Source organism: Eptesicus fuscus, chromosome 4 (assembly GCF_027574615.1).
Source record: "Eptesicus fuscus isolate TK198812 chromosome 4, DD_ASM_mEF_20220401, whole genome shotgun sequence".
Taxonomy (NCBI): domain Eukaryota; kingdom Metazoa; phylum Chordata; class Mammalia; order Chiroptera; family Vespertilionidae; genus Eptesicus; species Eptesicus fuscus.
In genome coordinates, this window is record NC_072476.1 from 1,249,826 (window position 1) to 1,272,287 (window position 22,462).

General features: G+C 46.9%; 1 protein-coding gene across 1 annotated transcript in view; it reads right to left on the minus strand.

Annotated features, from left to right (window-relative positions):
• Nucleotides 1-22,462, minus strand: part of DNAH3 (dynein axonemal heavy chain 3) — a 212,312-nt gene that overhangs the window by 188,276 nt on the left and 1,574 nt on the right. Inside the window, exons 2-10 of the mRNA XM_054714387.1 lie at nucleotides 20,853-20,957; nucleotides 20,055-20,277; nucleotides 14,801-14,873; nucleotides 14,250-14,424; nucleotides 11,120-11,309; nucleotides 9,433-9,628; nucleotides 6,012-6,137; nucleotides 4,742-4,937; nucleotides 2,621-2,800 (exon numbers count right to left, since the gene is read on the minus strand). Coding sequence (XP_054570362.1) covers nucleotides 2,621-2,800; nucleotides 4,742-4,937; nucleotides 6,012-6,137; nucleotides 9,433-9,628; nucleotides 11,120-11,309; nucleotides 14,250-14,424; nucleotides 14,801-14,873; nucleotides 20,055-20,277; nucleotides 20,853-20,957 — 1,464 coding nt within the window. The remainder of the gene's footprint in view (nucleotides 1-2,620; nucleotides 2,801-4,741; nucleotides 4,938-6,011; nucleotides 6,138-9,432; nucleotides 9,629-11,119; nucleotides 11,310-14,249; nucleotides 14,425-14,800; nucleotides 14,874-20,054; nucleotides 20,278-20,852; nucleotides 20,958-22,462) is intronic.

Genomic DNA, 22,462 nt, shown 5'->3' on the forward strand with positions numbered 1-22,462 from the left:
GTTAGTGCCGGGCCTGGGGCCACTTAGTTACAGATACAGGGCTCTCTCAGGCCAGATGCTGCTTGTTTGAAAGATTTTAGAAAAGTCTAAAGAATGAGTCAAGATAGGCCATTTGTGTGGAAAAGCCACTGGAATTGGCTTGGGATGGGGCCCACAGGTTGGGTGGGACGGGATCTCAGAGACTCGTCAGAGCAGATCTAACAGTGTCAACTAACAGTGTCAGCTGGAGTCTCAGATATGGTGCCTGCCTGCCCACTCTGTGGAGTAGGGTGGGGTCTCAGAAAAGGAACAATGGCCTCTGTCAGCACTTCTGTCTGGGAGAAAGCTTCCCCTCCAGCTTTCACCCCAATGCCACACTATTCAGTGCCTCTCCTTATGTCCCTGTTGCATTTTGAGTTGCTGACCCAGCACTGGAGTTCAGAGGGAGTGAGTCTGAATAAGTCTGTTGGCGGGCCCTTTAGGAGGAACTGTCTGAGACTCTAGCAGCCCTCTGTCTCCCCCAGCTTCAATCCCCACTGGTTTTTATAGCAAGAAGGTATGGGGACTTCTCTTCCTGGCACTGGAACCCTAGGCTGAAGGACCTGGTCTGAGGTTGGGATCCCTTGCTCTTCAAAGGGACCTCTGCAGCCAAGATATCCCTCCTGATTTTTATCCGCCCTACAGGGTGTGGGAACAGCCTGTTCTGAATCTTTGCCTTTCGTACCAGTGTCGATGTGGCTTCCTCTTTATATCCTTAGTTATAGGATTTATGTTTAGCTAGATTTCAGGCAGTTCTGAATGATGGTTGTTCTGTAGTTTAGTTGTAACTCTGATATGGTTGTGGGAGGATTCAAGTACCTCATTTACCTACGCTACCATCTTGATCAGAACCCTCTCAATTTTATTTTTTATGAAGATAAATATTTTCTAAAATATGCTTTTGTTTCCTTTACTAAGTTTATCACAAATATGCTTTCCTTCTGCACCTTGAGAGCTATTATCAAACATCTCATGCTGACTTTTTTCCAACTTCTAAAATTCATGTAAAACTATATGACTAGCCCTAGCCAGTTTGGCTCAGTGGATAGAGCATCAGCCTGAGGATGGAAGGGTCCCAGGTTTGATTCTGGTCAAGGGCACATGCCTGGGTTTCGGGCTTGGTCCCCAGTGGGGGATGTGCAGGAGGCAGACAATCAATGATTCTCTTTCATCGTTGATGTTTCTATCTCTCCTCCCTCTTCCTTCCTCTCTGAAATCAATAAAAATATGTGAAAAAACAACAACAAAAAACTATATGACTGGTAGGGACTGGGTATACTGTCTACCTATTGCTGTTCTTGGATATTTTTTTTACATATTCAACATGAAGAACTATTCTTTTACATTTACCCAGTTCAGAGACAGAATAGTCTGAGTGTGTTGGCAGGAGCCAGATGGAGAACTCTGGGCCTGTGCTGCCTTTTCTCACAGTTGGATAAAGTCATTGGCATTCACTTGGACCTAGCTTTCAAACCTGGTGCAAACTGGGACCTGTGGCTGGGTCTTCTTGGCATTACAATGCACTGAGTCTGCTACTGACTCCCCTGGGCTGTTTGTAGTAGCAGCCACATGAGCCCTGAGTGCTCCCAGCCCAGATGCTTTCAAACACTGCTACTCAACAGCAGTGAGGGAGAGCTCAGGCCGTGTGCATTTTATCTGTCCCCAAGCCCCACACTCATCCTTCCAATTACAGGTCTGCTCTTTCATTTCCTTCCTCAGGATATTGATTATAGGAGCACCGTGCATTTTTCTTCCCCCTTCACACACTCAGTCTTCTTGTTAACCAGGCTTGGTTGGGTTCAAAACCCCAAATTTATATTGAAACCAGCTGGAGCACTGGTTTCACATGCTTCCCTACAAACCCAACTTGAATCTTGAGCTTGTAGAACCAGCCCTCTCAGTAAGGAACTACAGAGAGAGGAGTGCTTAAGAGCATCCAAGTATCATATATATACGTGGTCGGAAGAGGGGGAAGAGGAGCATCCCACAGGTCCCTACCCTACGTGGGCCTACAGCTGACACTGGCCCCCTCGCCACACTAACCACCCAGAAGGAAACAGAAGATGGTGCACAAAGGAGTCCAGCCCTAAGACTCTGTTCACTGGTGTCTGGGATCTGATTAGTGATGCCATCCCAGGAAGAAAGCTGGAAAGGGCTCAGGCCAGGAAGGGAGCGTTCACTCCCTCTCCTAGCCACCTACAATGGCTGAACAAACAAAACAAACAGGGAATCTCAAGAGCTAAATTAGATAACGTTTTGTATGGATTCTTGGCAAGTTCATGGCAACTGCTCCATCATGAATTATCAACCCAAGTTGCATACAGCTTGCGACACATTTGCCCTTTGGAGATGGGCATCTTGGGGGACTCTACTCTCCCACAAAGTAACTCTTAATGCTCTTGTTAGAAGCACAGTTCTGGGATGCATGGACATGTCTTTATGATCTAAATTCTCTTCCTGAGATCAAGAGGGTATACTCAGGATAGAACTCCCAAACTGAAACTTCCCTGACTGAATATCTTGTATAAACAGCTATTTTAAATATACTTTATGCAATAAGCAAAAAAATAAGTACAAACATATGATTAAGTGAATACTCTACCTTGGGGATTCTCTTAGAGCTTTCAATAATTTCCAAGAAAGAGTTGCGTATTAACTCCCAGCAATCATCAAAAGATGGATTAAAGGTAATGTTGGGCTCACTGACTTCAAGTTTGATCATGATTAGCTGAGGAATAAAGAACTCCATCTCTTGGTAGGGCTCTTCAAAGTCATTCCCATCCTTCAGGAGACATAAGACATGGTAACTGTCACAAAATGGGGCCTTCTAGAATTAAGGGAGTGGGCTGTACCATTGCTAGTACCACAAGCATCAGACAAGGGCGTGAAGGGCATCATGCACCGCCCATGCTTAAAATGAGGGTAAGGGTGACTTAGTCCACCCTGAGATCATCCTCTTCCCTTCCCCATAGCTTTTACTCAGCATGTTTACTTTGCTTGAAAATATTCCTGCATTAATATTTCCAAACCCTCCTCATCCTTCAAAATTCATCTCAAAATTTCCTACACTTCTGAACTTCCATATTTCCACTTCCTCAGGGTATTTCATCTTTCTTTCTTATAGAGATTTATAAGTACATGTTATCTTTTTTATTCTACTCTAATCTGAGGGCAGGAACTGTGTCTGAACCATCTACCTCTTCCAAAATATCCAAGACTATGTTTAGTACATAGTAGGTGCTCAATAGTAATTTGCTGACTGAATCCAAACATATAATTATTATCTGCAAATAAATGATGTTGCCAATGAGCCTATAGTCTATTTCAGACACTCAAAATGCTAAGCTTCCCCACAATAAAAATATTGGTGTGGAGATATTCATAATTCTCTACACAGGCTAGTAATACAAGATGCCTTTCATAAAAGACAGGGCCTAATGAAACTGCCATAGGGCAGCTGTGAAGTACTTGTCTGACTAATTGCTTTTAGACATTTTTTAGATCAGTTTAAGGATGATTGATAAACCTTTGTTGACACCTACTATGTATCAAATACCCATAAATTGTCCTCTTCCTTCAGCCCTATGAAGATTTTCTTTTTCCCTCTGTGTGCAACCTTAGAGTGAGATCTGTTTACACAGCTGAGTCTCTTCTGCTTATTAGAGTAGAATCTTACAATGACACCTATAAATTGGTCTCGTTAGAGTGCTAACACTGCAGTCTAAATTCAACAGCACTTGTGTCTATATTGTTTTAGCAGAAGGCAATAGTTCATCTTTATTTAATTCAGACAAATGCTTAGAATGTAACCTTTTATAACCAGGTAATTTATCTTTATATTATTCTTTTTAAGGTACGATGACCACATGATATAAAATCCAAAAGAATCATCCTTGATCCCTAGCTCCTGAAGTTTAGGGGATACTGTGATGCTCTGAAAACCAGAACTTAGTGTTTTGGGTTTTTATTTCAACTTCACCGAAGTCATTTCATGGAGGAAATTATTAATTATGTCAACAAAGCCTTTTGGTTTAGGAAGCCCCTTTCAAAGACCGAAGAACGAAAGTCAGTATCTGCAATGACACATACAACACTCCCTAAACATCAAGCTGAAGGCTGATAACAATCCTTTTCAACGCTGTCCTTTGATAGGATGGAAAAGTGGCCATATCCTTTACTATAAAGGGTATGTATTCCATTTTATTAAATCTTTTTCTTAACAACTTCTACATTTCTGTAGATTTTTACCAATTTAGGAGTAGTTAATTATCTCATGAAAGCTTGCTTTATATTCACATTAGTTTATAAACTAACTAGAGGCCAGATACATGAAATTTGTGCACTCAGGGGGTCCCTCAGTCCAACCTGTGCACTCTCGCAGTTCGGAGCCCCCGGGGGATGTCTGACATCCATAGCGCTGCCGCTTGTCAGCCATGAGCCCAGGTTCTGGCTGAGTGGCGCTCCCCCTGTGGGAGTGCACTGACCACGAGGGGGCAGCTCCTGCATTGAGCGTCTATCCCATGGTGGGCAGTGCACATCATAGCAACCGGTCATTCTGCCATTCAGTCAATTTGCATATTAGCCTTTTATTATATAGGATAAAGACTGGAAGTGTTTGTGAATCAAGATTTTAATTTTTTGTCCTGGCTCATAGCTGATGGAATACTGATTCTATCTTAGTCATTTATACCTGAAAAAGGCTTGTTTATGGCCCCCTACACACCTTGTGTATCATGAAAAAGGAGACGAGATCCTCAAGAGACTTAATGACCAACTCTCTGAGCTGAAGTGACATGAATGATGCAATAGAAGCAAAATATTCTTCGATGTTCCTGGAGGAGTCGTAGTCGCTCCTGGGAGCAAAATGGACCCACTGCTCCTTCTGGGAGACAAAAAGCTGAGCACAGGTGGGGATCCACCTGCAAAGACAGGAGGGTAGCCACGTGAGAACCTCTTCGAATTGGTATTTCACATCTGGCTGACTCTCCTGCCAACACTGCTCTCCTGAGAAGAAAGTAGAAAGATTTGAATTGAGAGACTATTCTCCTATTAACAATACCCAGATGGACAAGGGTACTAGGGCCACGTTCTGCTGAGAGAGTCTACAACTTTTCCATTACAATCAGAGATTGGGCGAAGGGGCCTCAGGAACTGGAATGTTTTGTGCATCTTCTCTCCATGGCATATGCCTGGTCTCCGACTCAGATTTTAGGGGAAAGAGAGAGGGAGAGGAGAAAAGAAACTCCAGAGAAGAAACTACATTGTGGCAGTGGCTGTTCAGAAGTTGAGAGGAGAAATTAGAAAAGAAGAAATGGATGCCTCATTGGTCCTTTCTTCCTCCCCCAAATTCTAATTCCCAATTCCCATTGGGAATCACTGGCCTCTCCATCCATTGCGTCTCTTTCCTGCTTGCCAGAAAACTACTGTTCTCGCATCTGGAAGTACTAGTACTAGTCCTGGTCAGAGGCAATAATTACCACATTTACTAAGCAGCTGCTGAGTGCCAGCTACTGCATATACTTACTAGTACATATTCTCTGACATGTAAAAACCAATGGAAGGTATCATTATAATCATTTCACATAAGGGAATTAATTTATCTGGACATAGTCCTGCATGTATTTACAAAGCGAAAGGAGTTATCTGAGTGACTGAAAACCCTCTAACCTGGGAACCTGGGGGCTGTTTATATGGGGCACTGCACGCAAGTTGTTCAAGTGCAGTCTTGTGACCAGCGAGGCCTGAGGGTTTCAGAGGAGGGGCTGGAAGGGGTACCCTCACACCAATGGTAATGAGAGAGTTTAAAGCGAAGGGAGACTGGGCTGGGGCTGATGCACAGTGGGTGTTAGGAGACACGAAGGCTGGGGACACTGGAATGAAGAGGACAGAGAGATGTCAGCAACGGTGCAGCCCCGGGTTGCGACTGAGTTTTCATGCAGAAAGGTTCCTGTCTGGGATCCTGTGAGGCAGCCCCACTCAGGCCAGGTACTGACTTGTTGAGCAGGACCTGGCGTGCTTCCATGCAGTGCTTCCGGATCACATCCTGATATTCCTGGGGCTGCAGAGGCAATTTCCCTGCCAGTAATTCTGCTGTTCGAACAAACCTGAGGTCTCTGAACCTGCCAAAAAAGGGGAGAATAGCTCAGCTTCATGACAAATTGTGTAGGGCAGGCTCAAGAGGAATATATGCTCTTTCTTCAATAAGAGGAGAGCTAAACAGATAAAAACTAAGTATCTCTGAAAAACTGGGGCGTCTGAGGAGGAAGTGGATAGTCCACTAAAAGTCTTGCAAAGAACAGGTAAATGAGCCACTCGGCAGGAGTTTACTGAGTCTTCTTGTGTGTCATGCTGGGTGTCCCAACTGGGGATGGGGTTTGGGCGCCAACTTTGTATGTGGCTGACTGAGAACTGGGATGTCGAATGGACCAAAGTTCTTTACAAACAGTGAAGACCAAGAGGACAGGGCACACAGAGCGACTTCGCGATCAGGTGGGTTACTGAGCTACTGCTGAAGACACTGTGCAGCCCTCCGGCACGGCTCATGAACCAGGAGGTCACGGTTTGATTCCTGGTCAGGGCACATGCCTGGGGATCCTCCATGAGGGATGTGCAGGAGGCAGCCAATCAATGATTCTCTCTCATCATTGATATTTCTCTCTCTCTCTCCCTCTCCCTTCCTCTCTGAAATCAAGAAAAATATTGTTAAAAAAAGAAAAACAACAACACTGTCCCACCCCCGACAGTTCACCAAGACATCCAGCCTCCCTCGGCACACGGCACTCAAAGTACATGTGCTGAGTGAACACCCTCCTTTGAGATGCTCTTATCTTTTCCTGTTTCTTTCAGATCAATGGCTAAGTTGCTCTTCACCACACACCTCAGGCCTTTATTGCCTCTGAGGGCCACCAGTCCTCTTCCTGGCTCAGAGCTGATGGAATCCCTCCACTCGGTTATAAGTCACTCTGAAATCACCAGCCCCGGTCACTTCCCCAAGGGGATCTCTGCTGCTTCTTAGCTTGTCTCCGTTCTTGCTCTCCTTTTCCTCTCTCACTGTAGGCGGCCTTCCTCCTAAAACCCGGCAGCCTTAGTCCTTCTTGGTGGAGATGGTGAGCCTAGTCTTCACCTTGCCTGGCCAGGCCAGGGCACTGCCAGGGAAGACAGAACCTGAGGACTCAGCACCAAGTACGCTGCCACCCAGCCACAAGTGGCCCTTGTTGCCACCTGATAAAGATATTGCACATCTTCAATTGAATCCCTGAAAATTTCCCAATTGCCAAAAAATCTATTCTTTCTGAGACCACAACCCTCATCATGTCCCCAAACATCTCACCCTTCACAGATAACGAGGTGACCTCTTAGAATTTTTAAAGTTAAATAGTGCAGGCCATGTAAGAAAATTACTCTGTATCATTTCCTTAATAAATCTTCCTCATTGTGAATTTTTTGATTCAGCCAACAGAAGCCTTCTGAATGATTCTGGTTCATTTTTGTACCTCTGTTACCTACAGAATCTTCTTACAGAGCCATGAAAAGCACATGGTATGCATCCTTTTTTCTCAGTACCGGCTATCGGTTCAATAGTTTGCCATCTTCGTTACACAATCAAATTAAATTCACGCGCACATTCCCGTGGCACTGAGCCTCTGGCCATGTTACCAGGCCCGAGAGTGAGTTCCTCGTTAATTTCCAGGTTGATTTATGTTTTGAGGCTGTAAACACGCTTGTAGTTAAAGCTGTGCTGCCCGCTGGCCACGCACCTTGCTCCCCACTGTGCTCTTACCCAGCATGCTCCAGGGCTTGGAGACCCCAGTGCTGTGGGCACAACCACTGTGTGCCCAGCACTGTTCCAAGCACCTCCCCCAACAGCCACATGAGGGGAGCTTTGCTATTATTCCCACTTTGCATATAAGGAAACGGGCCCAGAGAGATGAACTTACTCAAACTAGAGGTTCTGTAGTGACAGAGCAAGAACGTTATTACTCAACATACTGCAACCCAGTTAGAAACTTACTTCCTTTTTTTCCTCAGTGTCTTGATGGACACCTGCAAAGCCTAAGAAAACGGAATTCAGTTCAAAGAAGGGAGTCCTAGGCTGACTTTCCCATCAATTCCTTTTAAAAATATAAGGAAAGCTAAGAATGTGAAAACAACTAAGCTCTCCAAGATAGAACACATTCTAAGCTAGAGATCTCCCAAGACAAAACATTTGAGCTGCCAAGTTCAGCCAATCAAAATGAAATAAACATATTTGCCTCTGACTTTTCTAATAAAGAACCCAGATGGTGGCAGCCTGACTTTCAGCAGCTCTGGTGGCCTCATTCCCCCACCAGGAGTTGCACCCCCTCTTGAGGGGCCCATAGAATGTGAGTCTTTCTTCCCAGTGTGATTGAAGATGCACAGACATAACGCAGGCTGGCCACACAGTGAGGCCTTCAGCCAGAAGGAGGAAGCACGTCCTAACGCGTGCTTCTCTGTGGCTGAACCTGGGAAACATCCCGCTGGTGGAGCAGCCAGACACAAAGGACCGCCTGGTTCCATTTACAGGGAATGTCCCGACGAGGCCAAGCCACAGAGCCGGACGGCAGAGTGTGGCCAGGGGCTGAGGGGAGGCAGGGGCTGGAAAGACTGCTGAGAGGTACATGCTTCTTTGGGGGAGGATAAAAATATTCTTCAGTTGAAGAGTGGTGAGGGTTGTAAAAATTTGCAAATATACTAAAAACTACTGCATTGTACACTTCAAAGGGGTGAGTTTTATGGTGTGTGAATTATATTTCAATTTAGAAAAACTTAAGAGAAAAAAAAAGAGACCCCTGCCTGCTCTGGACTTTCACAATTCCTGTGGCCAATTTAGTCACTGATGACTTCCATCGAGGCTGTGCCAGCCACCTTGTGTGGAACTGAGTTACATAAATGAGTAAGACCCAAGTACCCACCCTCTCGTGGGCTGGAAGTCGAGCTAGTAAACATGCAATTAGAATTCAGCGAGACACAGGTCATAATGGAGGCAATGGCTAGTTAACACTTACTGGGTACTTATGTCAGGCACTGTTCTGAGTACCTTGCAGCATTAACTTAGTTATTCTTCCTACAACCCTATGAGCTCTCATTATCCCACATTCAGGGATGAGGCACAGAGAGGTGGTAACACACCCATACCTATCACCTATGAAGCCCCGGAGTCCAGGCCTGGCCCTGCAGCCTGGCTCCATGCCTGTGTTCTTACCCAGGATGCTCCAGTGCTGAGAGACCTGGGGGCTGTGGGCACAAAGCATGGGTGTCAGTTCCTATGCCTGGTTGGTCTAGGATGTTGTCATCTCACGCCCAGGACAGGGCTGCCTCGCAGGGCCCAGCATAACATGTTCTCCTATGTGTGGAAGCAGCAAAGAGAGGGAGGGAGAGGGAGGCCCTTCTTACTCTTCAAACCACAGCTGCTCCAGGGTGAGCACCATGGGGTTCACCGTGTGCAGGTGCTCCTCGTTCCACTTCTTGGCGCTCTTGTAGGCCCCGTGCCAGGGCACAGGCGCCCGGATGGCTCTCTGCGGGAACAGGCGGGGGGTGCTCTCGATGAAGAGCCTCTTCCTCTCCTCTGGGTCCATGAGGATGTAATCAACTAGAACCAACGGGAAACACTGTTAGTGCGCAGGGCCCCGAGCACTCGTGCTCTCAGCTTCAGCTCTCCAAAGGTAGACACTTGAAAAGGCTCCCTCACTGGCAGGGTCGCCGCAATCCCCTGAGGATGCTCTGCGGTTCTGTGTTTCTGTCTGAAGACACCAGGGAAGGAGGTGGGTAACCTCAGTCTGGAGCTCGAGGAACCTGGGATCGCATCCTGTTAGGATATCTAGCGTCTGCATGACAATGAGTATTTGCCTCATTAATCATTAACTGACTCCTCACACCAAAATCAACACAATGGACGACACCAGATACTTGTAATGGAAATTCAGAGATCAAAATGTCACACGTCAAGGAAAGAAAGATTGGCAAAAGCTTCACAGGCGAAGTAACATCTGAGCTGGGTCCTGAGGGGTGAGTAGGCGTTTCTGAGACAGGACCGGGCGGGAAGAGGACGGGCCGAGGAGCAGCACACAATGAAGTGCAGGCCGTGCTTTTGTATAATACGCTCCAGGAGCTGCTATTCACGCTGTGGCAGGAATAGCAGGTGCAAGTGGTTTGAGTTCAAGGTGATAAAATTGTAGAAGCAGGTTGGGCTGGAATTTGAGGGACTTTACAAGTTTATTCTTCTGAGTTTGGTTCTACCCTGTAGTAAGCAAGGAGCCATTACACTCACGCCCTCGGAGAGCTAATTAGGAAATTACAAATGACTAGACAAGTTGGTGAAGATGGCTGTTGTCCAGATAAAACAGGAAGGTCGGGAACTAACGTGATCACCCTCCAGGCGTGTTTCTCACGTTACTCACGGTCATCGAACAGTTCCCCTACCTACTGTGAGCAGGACCTGGGGCCCAGGCCGCAGGGAGTGAGGATCAACCTGACATCTTCATCACCAAAGAGCTAGTCTCCTAAGGCAGCTCAGACCCAGGGAAAATGCAGACAGTGGGCACTTAGGGGCACAGGTGAGTTCAAAGTGGAGACAAGAAGTGCTGTGAGTGCAGACGATGCATTATAAGAACTGCCTGGGGTGGGGAGAGAGGCTCTGGTTAAAATGCAGCTCCACAGACCCCTCCTCAGGCATTTTTTTTTAAAAAAAAAACAAGCACTTTAAGTGATTATAATCTGCTGGAGAGAGGCAGAGAGTGGAGAGAAGAGGCAGGCACTGAGTGTGATTCAGATGTGGAGTCGCTCCTTGCCACTCACAGTGCTGCCCCTGGGAAGTGGCACCTGCTGCCTCACCTGGAGCTTGTTAGCTATGCAGGGCCTGGGGCCGCCCAGCTCCACTGCGTCAGGACCAGACCCCAGGTGAAGCAGGTGCACATTAACATGTGAGAGGGTGGGGGGAGACATGAGTGGTGGTGGGTGGGGGCATTTAATTAAAAGTTAAAATGCTTTGGCATTTTCAGAGGAACAGGGTAGAGGTCTGAGAGTGAGAGGAAGGAAGGGGCCCTCTGCATGGGAACCCCGCCCCAGGTCCGCCCAGCCTTACCGATGCTTTTCATGAGGCTGTTGTAATAGTAACTTTCCTTCTCCTCCATGAGGGTGTTCACCAGGGGCTCCAGGAAGGGACTTGTCAGCAGTGTGTTAGGAATCAGCTTCGAAATCCGAACCATCACTTCCTCCTCCTCGGGGGCAATCATGTCTTTTCGGATTCCATGGGTCAAATAATAATCATATCTCTTCCATCAACAAACCACAGGAAGAAAATGATCATGATTGGTGAACTGTGCCCACCTCCCCACACCCATCAGCTGACAGGAGGCCAAGTCCACACAGCGCCCCTCCCCACCCTTCACTCGCTACAGCCATGTGGCCTGCGCTGTGACTTCACAAGCATGGCTCTGAGATTGCCAGCGAGTCCTCCCCGTGACTCGAGGATTCGACCAAAGCCAGAGAGAGGTCAGTGAAGTACAAAGATTTGTCAAATGCCATGCAGACAGGAACAGAGGGACAAGGCAGCGTATCTGATGAGCTTTAAGAAGAGAAGTGAGCTCCTTAAAAGGACTCAATTCACTCTCCTCAACATTGGTCCTCTGCAAAGCAGTTGATCCTATGGCTTGTAGCCTTCAGTTGGGGAAAAAAGATCCTCAAAGACCTAGTGAGACTTATGATAACTCTTCTAATCCAACCATGGGCTTTTTAATCCAACCATGGGCTTTTTAATCCAGCCATGGGCTTTTTAATCCAGCCATGGGCTTTTTAATCCAGCCATGGACTTTTTAATCCAGCCATGGGCTTTTTAATCCAACCATGGGCTTTTTAATCCAGCCATGGGCTTTTTAATCCAACCATGGGCTTTTTAATCCAACCATGGGCTTTTTAATCCAGCCATGGGCTTTTTAATCCAACCATGGGCTTTTTAATCCAGCCATGGACTTTTTAATCCAGCCATGGGCTTTTTAATCCAACCATGGGCTTTTTAATCCAACCATGGGCTTTTTAATCCAACCATGGGCTTTTTAATCCAGCCATGGGCTTTTTAATCCAGCCATGGGCTTTTTAATCCAGCCATGGGCTTTTTAATCCAGCCATGGGCTTTTGAGTTTAGAAAAGCTACAGATGCACACATAGAATAAAAATGGCCCATGTCACCTGGTGACACTGAGAGTTTTGTTTCCTTAGGGCCTGCCTCTGAGCTGCTGATGGCTGAGTGGCTCTAGCAATGGATCATTTCAAATAGATGAGAAGCACCAAGTGTAGGCAAGGTTTTAAATCAGCTTTGAGTGTCAGCGCCAACTGCCTGAGGTCAGAAGAGGCTGAGCTCACTTTTTCCAACTGGAGTGAAAGCTGTTTACAGAAACACATCCAAACTCCCTCATTATAAAAACTGCCTGGGGTGGGGAGAGAGGCTCTGGTTAAAATGCAGCTCCACAGACCCCTCCTCAGGCAATTTTTTTTAAAACAAGCACTTCAAGTGATTATAATCTGCTGGCAACTTTGAGAAATGCTGGGTAGCTCTTACCCACAGAGACTTTACTATCAGCCAGACCTGGCCTATTCCTGACTGCATAACCCCAGAAAGCTGTTGAATCAGTCTACACCCCAATTTCCACAGCTGGGCAATAAGAATGATCATAGTACCCTGGTTTTGAGTGGGGTCAAATAAGGGTTAGCATGGAATTTTGCCAACAGCACATAATGACTGAGTTTTTATTGTTAATCATTTTTATGTACTATAAACTCATAAGCTATTAACTCTAAAGTTTTATTGTTCTCCTTTTAAGGTAGAGGTTAGAAACTCAAAAGGCTACCTAGAATCAAGCAGATAACATTAACAAGTGACAATTGGCTGGACATCTATACTAATAATAGAGGAATATGCAAATTGTCTGGGAAGCTGTCACATAATGGCCAATCAGGATGGGGGTGGGGCTGCGGCAGAGAGCTCTCAGCACACCTGTGCTGGGGGTCCGAAGGGTGCAGAGAGGAAGGAAAAGCAGATAGGCAGTTAGGGAAATCAGGCAAGGAGGGGAGAGTAGTTAGGGCAGTGGTTGGCAAACTCATTAGTTAACAGAGCCAAATATCAACAGTACAATGATTGAAATTTCTTTTGAGAGCCAAATTTTTTAAACTTCTTCTAATGCCACTTCTTCAAAATAGACTCACCCAGGCCATGGTATTTTGTGGAAGAGCCACACTCAAGGGACCAAAGAACCACATGTGGCTCATGAGCCACAGTTTGCTGCCCACAGAGTTAGGGGGATCAGGACAGGAGGGGAGCTCAGATAGGCAGTTAGGGTGATCTGGCCAGGAGGAGAAAGCAGTTAGGGCGATCAGGCCAGCAGGGGAGGGTAGTTAGGGGGATAAGGTTGTCAGGGGGGAGCAGTTAGGCAGTTAGGGCAATCAGGCCAGGAGGGGAGAGCAGATAAGCAATTAGGGAGATCAGGCCAGCAAGGGAGAACAGTTAGGGCCACCAGGCCAGCAGGAGAGAAGTTAGGGGCATCAGGCAGGCAGGCAGGTGAGCGGTTAGGAGCCAGTGGTTCCGGATTGTGAGAGGGATCCCAGATTGGAGAGGGTGCAGGCCAGGCTGAGAGACCGACCCTCCCCCATCCTGTGCATGAATTTCGTGCACCAGGCTTCTAGTAAAAAAATAGTAAGGAATGGTGGAAATTGACAAACTGGAGAATGTATCTCTCATCTAAAGGAGGCAGCTCCTACTCAGCTTGGAATATCTTAATTTTTCAAGAGAAATTAAAAATCTAGCTCATATGAGATTTCCCTCATACAGCAATAGACCAAATTCAGCCTATGGTGGGGTTGCCAGATGGGTTGGGATATACTTGTACTAAAAAATTATTCATGTTTATCTGAAATTCAACTTTAGCTGGGTGTCCTGTTTTGTGTTTTGTTTTTGTTTTCCAAAATCTGGCAACCCCAGCCTGTGGGTCACCATTTTGCAACTTATGTTCTCAGAGGACCCAAAGGTATTGGTTCCTAAGGCTTAGTAGATCAAAGAATGCACACACACACACACACACACACACACACACACACACACAGCAGACTGTCCTGGGTTCTGGACTGTGTGTTTTTAAAACATGCCCTGGGTGATGCTGCTGTTCCCCCAGGTCAGAATCACTGAGATGCCAATTGGGAGAAAGGAAGTGACGAGAATGTACCTCCAAGTCTGACTCGGATGGCTTGGCTTCTTTACTTTCTATTTCCATCTCCTTCTGTAACATCGTGTTAATCTGCTCTTCTGGACTCGCTGGTCTGCTTCCTGGGGGGGTCTCAGAGGTCACCACCTCCTTCTTTCTGGGTGATGAGGTCAAGGTCTTGCGGGCGGATTTGATCCTGAAAAGAAGACATGGCTCAGCCCTGGCTCAGCAGAGGCTCTGAGCTGTCAGCCTGCTTTCTCCAGCCACACGAGAGTCCTTCTGCAGGAGAAGCCCTCCTCCGTGTCCTCTGAGAGCTGTGGCGTGAGCAGCAACCTCTAACATGGAGCATTGCATAGGTGTGTTAGCACTGGTTTGCTCAGGTGGTTAGTTTATTTTTATTTAGTGTCTTAAGTTTTTTTTAGATTAAGGAGATAGCGGGGGGGGGGGACCATTGGTTACTGGGTGTCTAGGAATGCTTTGAAGCTGAGAAGAGCATGGCTTTAGTGAGACCACAGCCTTTTCTGGTTCAGCCTGGTGTCCTGAAATCCCTTGTATCCACAGAGACACCTTACCTGGTAGGATCCATTTTGTCTATCGGGGGGGACTTCATTTTCTTCCTCTCAGGCTCTGCTGAGCTTTTTGTTGCTAGAATAGTGGAGAAGGAAGACATCAGTGATGGGCAGTGGCCTTGGGCCATCCTCTGTCCACAGGGATGTGACTCTCAGGACTGTCCAGGAGCAGGCTACGGGGATGAACTTGGTGCAGTGGGATGAAGCAGATGTGGGTTCTGGTCTCACCTGCACCACTAATTACCTGTGTGACCCTGAAGAAGTGACTTCATCACTCCAGGCCTTAGCTTCTTCAATTGTGAAATAGGGATGAGCAGGCGATCCATTCATTCATACATTTGACAGGTATTAATAACTGCCTACTTGATCCACTCTCCAACCCTGTTGCTCTGTTTGCTAAATGTCACATGTATTATTGTTTCATATTTTTAAGTAGACTCAGATGTTTAAACTTAATATATTTATTTTAAAGAGATAATATGTGAGTATCACAAATAAAAAACCAGTATTATTTGCAATAAAGGGTAACTACAAATAATTTTAATAAATGACATAAAATTCTACTATTCAACTTGCTTAAGTTTTAGCCTAAGGAAATTAACAAGTAATAGAGAAGTATTAATGACATACTACTATTAAATTGAAATTCTGAGAGAATTAAAGAGAACTGAAAACTCAAGATTTATTTTGAGTTCATACTTGAGCTCCTAATCAATCTACTCCAAATATAATAGTAATAGGCAAAAAACTCTTTAAATATAAAAAAAAATATTGCTCCAACATACATCTAACAAGAATTACTAAAGCATACCCTTAAATAGATATATGTGTACCTGGTGGGATTAAATAAATTAATATATAAAATCTACTATGGGAAGAGGAACCAAGATGGTAGTATAGGTAAATGTGGTACTCAAATCCTCTCACAACCACATCAAAATTACAACTAAACCACAGAACAACCATCATTCAGAACTGCCTGAAATCTGGCTAAATGGAAGTCCTACAACTAGAGAAGTAAAGAAGAAACCACATTGAGACTAGTAGGAGGGGCAAAGACACGGAATGAACTGGTCCAAAACTCACATGTGACATTTTTTTAATAGGGAGGGATATCTAGGCTGAGGAGGTTTCTGTGAGGAGCAAGAGTCCCAGCCCCACACCAGACCCCTCAGCCCAGGATTCCAGTGTTGGCAAGAGAACAGCGGAGATTGTCACTGAGTGACACAGAGCTGACAGAGACCCAGGCAGTTCCTCTTAAAGGGCCAGTGCACGGACTTACTCGGACTCACTTCCTCTGAGCTCCAGTACTGGGGCAGCAGCTTGAAAGTATTCAAGGACATATGGGGAGGAACTAGATTGTCTGGCATCAGGGCAAGAACTCGGAGGCAGCTTTCTCCCAGACAAAAGTGCTGGCAGAAGTAATTGTTCTTATGCCGGGACCTATCCCACCCAGAGCTGACTCAGTTGCCATATCTGAATCTCCATCAGTCTGGCCCACACTATTTGCTCCACCCTGGAAATTTCCTGAGACTCTTCCCCTTCCAATTTGCATCCCCACTCAAGCTGTTTGTAGTGGCCTTTCCATGTGAATGGCCTGTCTTAGCTCAGGCTTCAGACTTTTCTAAAATTTCTCAAACAAGCATCAGCTGGCATCAGCATGCTCCATACCTATCAATGAGTGGCCCCAGGCCTGGCACTAGCAGCACCCTGTCTTAGTTCACAGTTTGGCCTCTCCTGGGAACCTCCAAGGCCAACACGAGTAGCAGCCATCTGCAGATTGCTCTGTAGCTTGTGCCAGATGGCCCCAGGTAGAAGTAGTCCCAGTAACTTTGGGCAGTGGCAGACTGTAGATCCTGGGAGGTCTCAGAGCCAGTGAACTGGTGGACCACTTCAGACCATGCCAAATTACAATTCTACCACATTCATAAGTGACACACTCAAGAGGCAGACTTGGTGAGCACCAAAACCCCACTGAAGCAACTCCTGCTCCAAAGGGGTGTTTCCTGAACAGAAGTTCTTCCATTGTAGACAATAACTGGTCATCACAGCCAATTGTCCTAGGGGTCAATTCCTCCCATTGATGCCAACAGCAATCAAGGCTCAACTACAACAGGGCAGTTCACATAGCTCACATAGGGGGTGCACCTAGATTGCCCAGCTCAGGGGACTGGGGAGGCTGAGCCACTGGGCCCTACAGGACACCTAGTGCAAAAGGCCACTCTACCAATTCCAGAAGACTTAGCATCTCTACCTAATACATAGAAACAAACACACAGAAACAGCCAAAATGTAGAGACAAGCATATCACAAAAGGAAGAAATCTCCAGAAAAAAAACAAAACAAAAAACTAAGTGAAATGGAAGCAAGCAAACTACTGGATACAGAGTACAAAATAATGGTTACAAGGATGCTCAAGGAACTTAATGAAAGCTTCAAGGAATTTATTGAGAAGGATAAAGGACTTAGTGAGAAATTCAAGGATCTTAGGGAGAACATCAAAGACATGAAAAAGGGCCAGTCAAAAATGAAGGATACACTAGTTGAAATTAAGAATAATTTATAGGGATCCAACAGTAGAGGATGTCAAGAATCAAATCAACAATTTGGAACATGAGGAAGCAAAATCACCCAATCAGAAGAGCAAAATGAAAAAAAAAATCCAAAAATATGAAGATAATGTAAAGAACCTCTGGAACAACCTCAAGTGTACCAACATCTGCATTAGGGGGGTGCCAGAAGGAGAAAAGAGAGAGCAAGATATTAAAAAGCTATTTGAAGAAATAATAACAGAAAACTTCCCCTACCTGGTGAAAGAAATAGACTTACAAGTCCAGGAAGCACAGAGAACCCCAAACAAGAGGAACCCAAAGAGGACCACACCAAGACACATCATAATTAAAATGCCAAGAGCAGAAGACAAAGAGAGAATATTAAAAGCTGCAAGAGAAAAGCAGTTAGTTTCCTACAAGGGAGCACCCATACAACTGTCAGCTGATTTATCAACATGAACTATGCAGGCCAGATGGGAGTGGCAAGAAATATTCAAAGTGATGAATAGCAAGAACCTACAACCAAGATTACCCAGCAAAACTATCATTCAGAATTGAGGATCAGATAAAGAGCTTCACAGAAAAGAAAAAGCTAAAGGAGTTTTAATACCACCAAACCATGAAATGTTGAAGGTTCTACTTTAAGAAGAAAAAGATAAAAAATATAAATACATATATATCAACAATTGAATCTAAAAATCAAAACAAATGAACAAGGAATCTAATGAACAAAATAAACTGATGAATGAAATAGAACCAGAGGCATGGAAACATGGAACAGACTGATGAGTCTTTGAGGGTAGGGGAGGGGTGGGAAGAGATTAACCAAAGATCTTATATGCATACTAGGGGCCCAGTACACAAATTCATGCACCTTGAAAAGAACTATGGGCTGCAAGGCTGTGGTGGGCACAGGGGCGGGTCTCAGCCCATCCGCTGCACCCCTTCCCAGCCCCTCCTGCCGGGGCTCCCAGTCCCCAGTCTGCCAGTAGCCCCGCTCCCACTGCCGCTGCCACTCCCACGTGCTGATGGCGCCAGCCCCACCTGCACCTGCTGACAGCATTGATCAACTAGGGCCTGTGCCAGGAGTGGGTGCGAGTGGGGCCAGTGTAGGCAGCAGGTGCAAGTGCTGGGCAGGACCATGGTGCGCGGGAGCAAAGAATTTTCAGTAACCACCAGAGCCTCATCCTGATGACAGTGACTGGCACCCCGCCTTGGTCTGGTGCCCCCGCTCACCTCCTCCACCATCCCACTGTGGCTGACACCCACCATTTTCCATGCTCTGCTGCCTGCTGCCAATGCCTGCTAAGTTCCGCATGCGCCCCCTGGTGGTCAGCGCACATCATAGCGACTGGTTGTTTGGGTGTTCTACCATTCTGTCTATTTGCATATTAGCCTTTTATTATATAGGATCTGCATTACCCAGAGACACAGACAATAGTGTGGTGGAGGCCTGCAGTAGGGTGGGATCAGGGTGGAGGAGGGCAATGGGGGGCCCTCTGTGATACTCTCAACAATAAAGATTTTTTAAAAATAAAAATGAAAAAAGTACTATGGTCAGCAGCTTCCAAATGGCTCCCAATGACTTCCACCTCCTGGTACCACGCCCTTGTGAACTCCCCGTGAATGTGGGCTTGGCAATTCACTTCTAACACAGAATATAGCAAAGGTGACAAAAACGCTGTGGGTTGTGTCTTGCTGGCCCTCTTCTCTCTCTTGTTTTCTCCTGTTCCTTCTGAGGGAAGCCAGAAGTCATGGCTGCCCTATCGAGAAGGCCGTGGGGCCTTTTGCCAACAGGCGGTCAGGACCTGAGACGTGAGTGAGCTGGGAGAAGGACCTTTAGGTGACTGTGCCCTGGCTGACACCCTGATTGCATGCTTGAGAGAGACTGAGCCAGAACCACCCAGTGACCCACATCCTACCTAATAAAGAGGGAATTGAAAATTGACCGTCACTCTGTCACAAAGGTGGTGGTGCCCAAAGCCACAAGATGGTGGCGCCCAGTCCCCTCAGCCCCACCAGAGTCGTCCTTTTAGCCCTCGCCACAGTGAGGGGCAAGTAGCCCCCTGCAGAGAGCAGACACCAGGGCCCTGCTTGCCCCTGGCCACAGCGGCGAGCGGCAAGCAGGCCCCCGCAGAGAGCAGACACCGCCTGCGGTGGCGATGAACAGGCAGGTCCGCAGAGAGCAGAGAACCACGGGGAGCAGGCCTAAGTTGTCAGTAGGAGGTCCCCTGAGGGCTCCCAGATTGGAGATGGTGCAGGTTGGGCTGAGGGACACCCCCCCCGCCCCCCCCCCTCCCCCCCCTCCCCCCCCCCCGCCGCACATGAATTTCGTGCACTGGGCCTTTAGTAAGCCATAAGATAATAAGCAGTTTTAAACCAGCGGTCATCAAACTGTGGTCCGCAGACCACTGGTAGTCTGTGAGGTCCGAAAGGTTGGCAACCACTGTTTTAAACTGTTAAGTTTGGGGGTAATTTGTTATACAGCAATCAATTAGCACAGTGTATAGAGAATCGTGCTTGGTGCATTGTATGAAAGGTTTTGGTGTATGTAAATGTAAGGTTAGCCTTTACAGTTATTCCCATTTCATAGGTGAGGAGACTGACTCTCTGAAGTTACCCAAAATTAGCTGCTGTAAGAGTGAAGCCAGGCTAGAACCCAGGATTACAAATCTCCCTCCAAGACCCCATTCTTCCACAGATACCTGATGGCAACTCCTGAATGGCCCTCTTCCTAGGGACATTGATGGTGACCGGCTGGTAGACCTTCAGCAGGTCCCGCAGCTTCAGGTCCTGAGCTGTCAGGGAGTAGTTGTTGGCAATGCAATCGCTGGGTCCACGATGGCGGTGCTGCTCTTTGAAGGGTGCAGCCAGGGTCCATGAAGTGCGTTGCATCAAGGGGGGGTAAAAGCTATGTGACATGACCGTCTACGAGGGAAGGCAAGCAGAGTGAGGTGCAATGAGGGCCGTCTCTGCGAACGGCCCCGCCGGGCTTGCTCAGTGGGCTGGGTGTTGTCCCATGCACCGGGAGGTCACGGTTCACTTCCCGGTCAGGGCCCATGCCCCGGTTGGTGGCGGGTTTGATCCCCAGCAGGGTGCCTGGGCTCTGAGGGGTCCTAGCTGCATTCTCCCTGACAATCGCAGAGTCCCACGGGCCTTATGCTGTTTATATCTTCTGCAAACTCGCTGCAAATGCTTTCTGAGTGGATGCCGATTGCCCTGCCTGACCACTGTGAGAGTGATTTCTGAAGTCAGGGATAATCGCTGGCTTTCCATAAACAGTAAATTTGTGAGTCAGCTAACTGATTTCTATTGTCTTTATTCCTCACAGACATGGCTACGAAGTAGAAATCATCGCTCTTACTTTACAGCTGAAGATGAAGCGTTTCAGGGAGTTTCAGTAACGCAGCAGGTAGCCTTCCCCGGTCACTTGAATGACCAAAGCCACCAATCCCACTGCCACCCCTGCCTGCCTGACCCCACGGGCCGCCCGGTGAACAGACCTGATAGACTTCAGACGGCTCCTCATTCGCAGAAGCAGGCAGAGGGGGCAGCTCGGGCCGCATCTGGGAGCGGCTCATGTGATGTATCGAGTCACTTTTGGGGATCTGTTGGAAATGGGAACAAAGTCACTCTTTAGGAATTGGGAAAGATTCCCGAGCCTCTAAGCTGGTGAGGAGTGAAGAGATTCCCAGGAGGATTTCAGGCACAGAGTTCTCATCCCCGTCCACTGTGTAGGTCTCATTGTTAAATCATCCATCTGTCTTTCCATCAGCATCTCCTCCTTAGCTACACTCTTAGGAGCAAATTCAGATTTTTTTTTTCTCCAGGGAAGGGTCCAAATTCTAAGGGCACCCCACACTGTCCTACCTTGTGTTGTGATGAAAGGGGGTGCCTTTTAAAAATACTGTTGCATTTCACATAAGCACAATTGCAAATAGAAATTCACCCGTGCGGTGGCATTGCATGCTGCGTGTGCTCAGCACAGCCATTCCGTGCTTCCTGCAGAAAAATGCCACTTCACCACGTGGGAGCTGACACCTTCCATCCAGTGAGTGTGTGGGGAGGGAGCCCCAGGGACTCCGAGCAGGTGTCCCCGGAGCAGAGCGGAACGTGACGGCAGTGCTGCCTGATGCTGTGTGGTTCTGTCCCACACCAGCCCCCACGGGAAGGACCACGGCCTCATCTGAAGGAGCTGCTGCAATTTGACCCAGCACTGGAGGACACTGCTGGGCTGGGCTTCCTGAGAAGCGCTGCTGTACAGCACATTCAAAACAGCTTCAGGCCCCTGGCCCGTGTGGCTCAGTTGGTTGGGCATTGTTCCATGCACCAAAGCATTGCCAATTTGATTCCTGGTCAGGGCATAAGTCCAGGTTGCTGGCTCCACCCCCAGTAGGGGGCATGCAGGTGATCGATGTCTCTCTCTCACATCAATGTTTTTTTCTCTCTCTCCCTCTCTCTCTCTCTCTCTCCCTCTTTCTCTCTCTCCCTCTCTCTCTCTCACTTCCTCTCTTCCTAAAATCAATAAAAACATATAAAAATAGTTTAAGGGATTTTCAAGGGCAATTTTGATTCTCTGTGATTGTTCACCTTATGCAATGACTTTGGACTGAACTCCTGTTAATATAAGACATTATTAGATTGATTTGATCAATTTGGGTCAGCAAATTATGTCATGCAGGGTAACTGGCAATGGGTAGTGGGGACCAGGAATATGTAATCAGATGTTAGCCACCCCATTCTCCAGCCAACCCCTCACTGATGACTCAATCTTGCAAAAGAATAACAACAACATCTGCCATTCTTTAAAATTATTATGTGCCAAACACTTATGAGAATTTTTAGACTCATGTTCTAGCTAAAGAAACGAAAACCCAGAGAGGATAGGTAACACAGCCTAGCCACACAGAGGCGCTTTTAAAGGCACATCCTCCATATCCCAACACAGTGGAAACAGTATCACTTACACAAAAAATTATTCTGGGAACGTGTTGATCTTAAAAATAAACAAATGAGCAAACCCATAGGAAAGGTGCGTCCTGAGCCCGGGATCTTTACAACCAGAGTCGCTTCACTGACCTCGGGCCTCGTTCGGTAAGAGCGGTGGCACCAG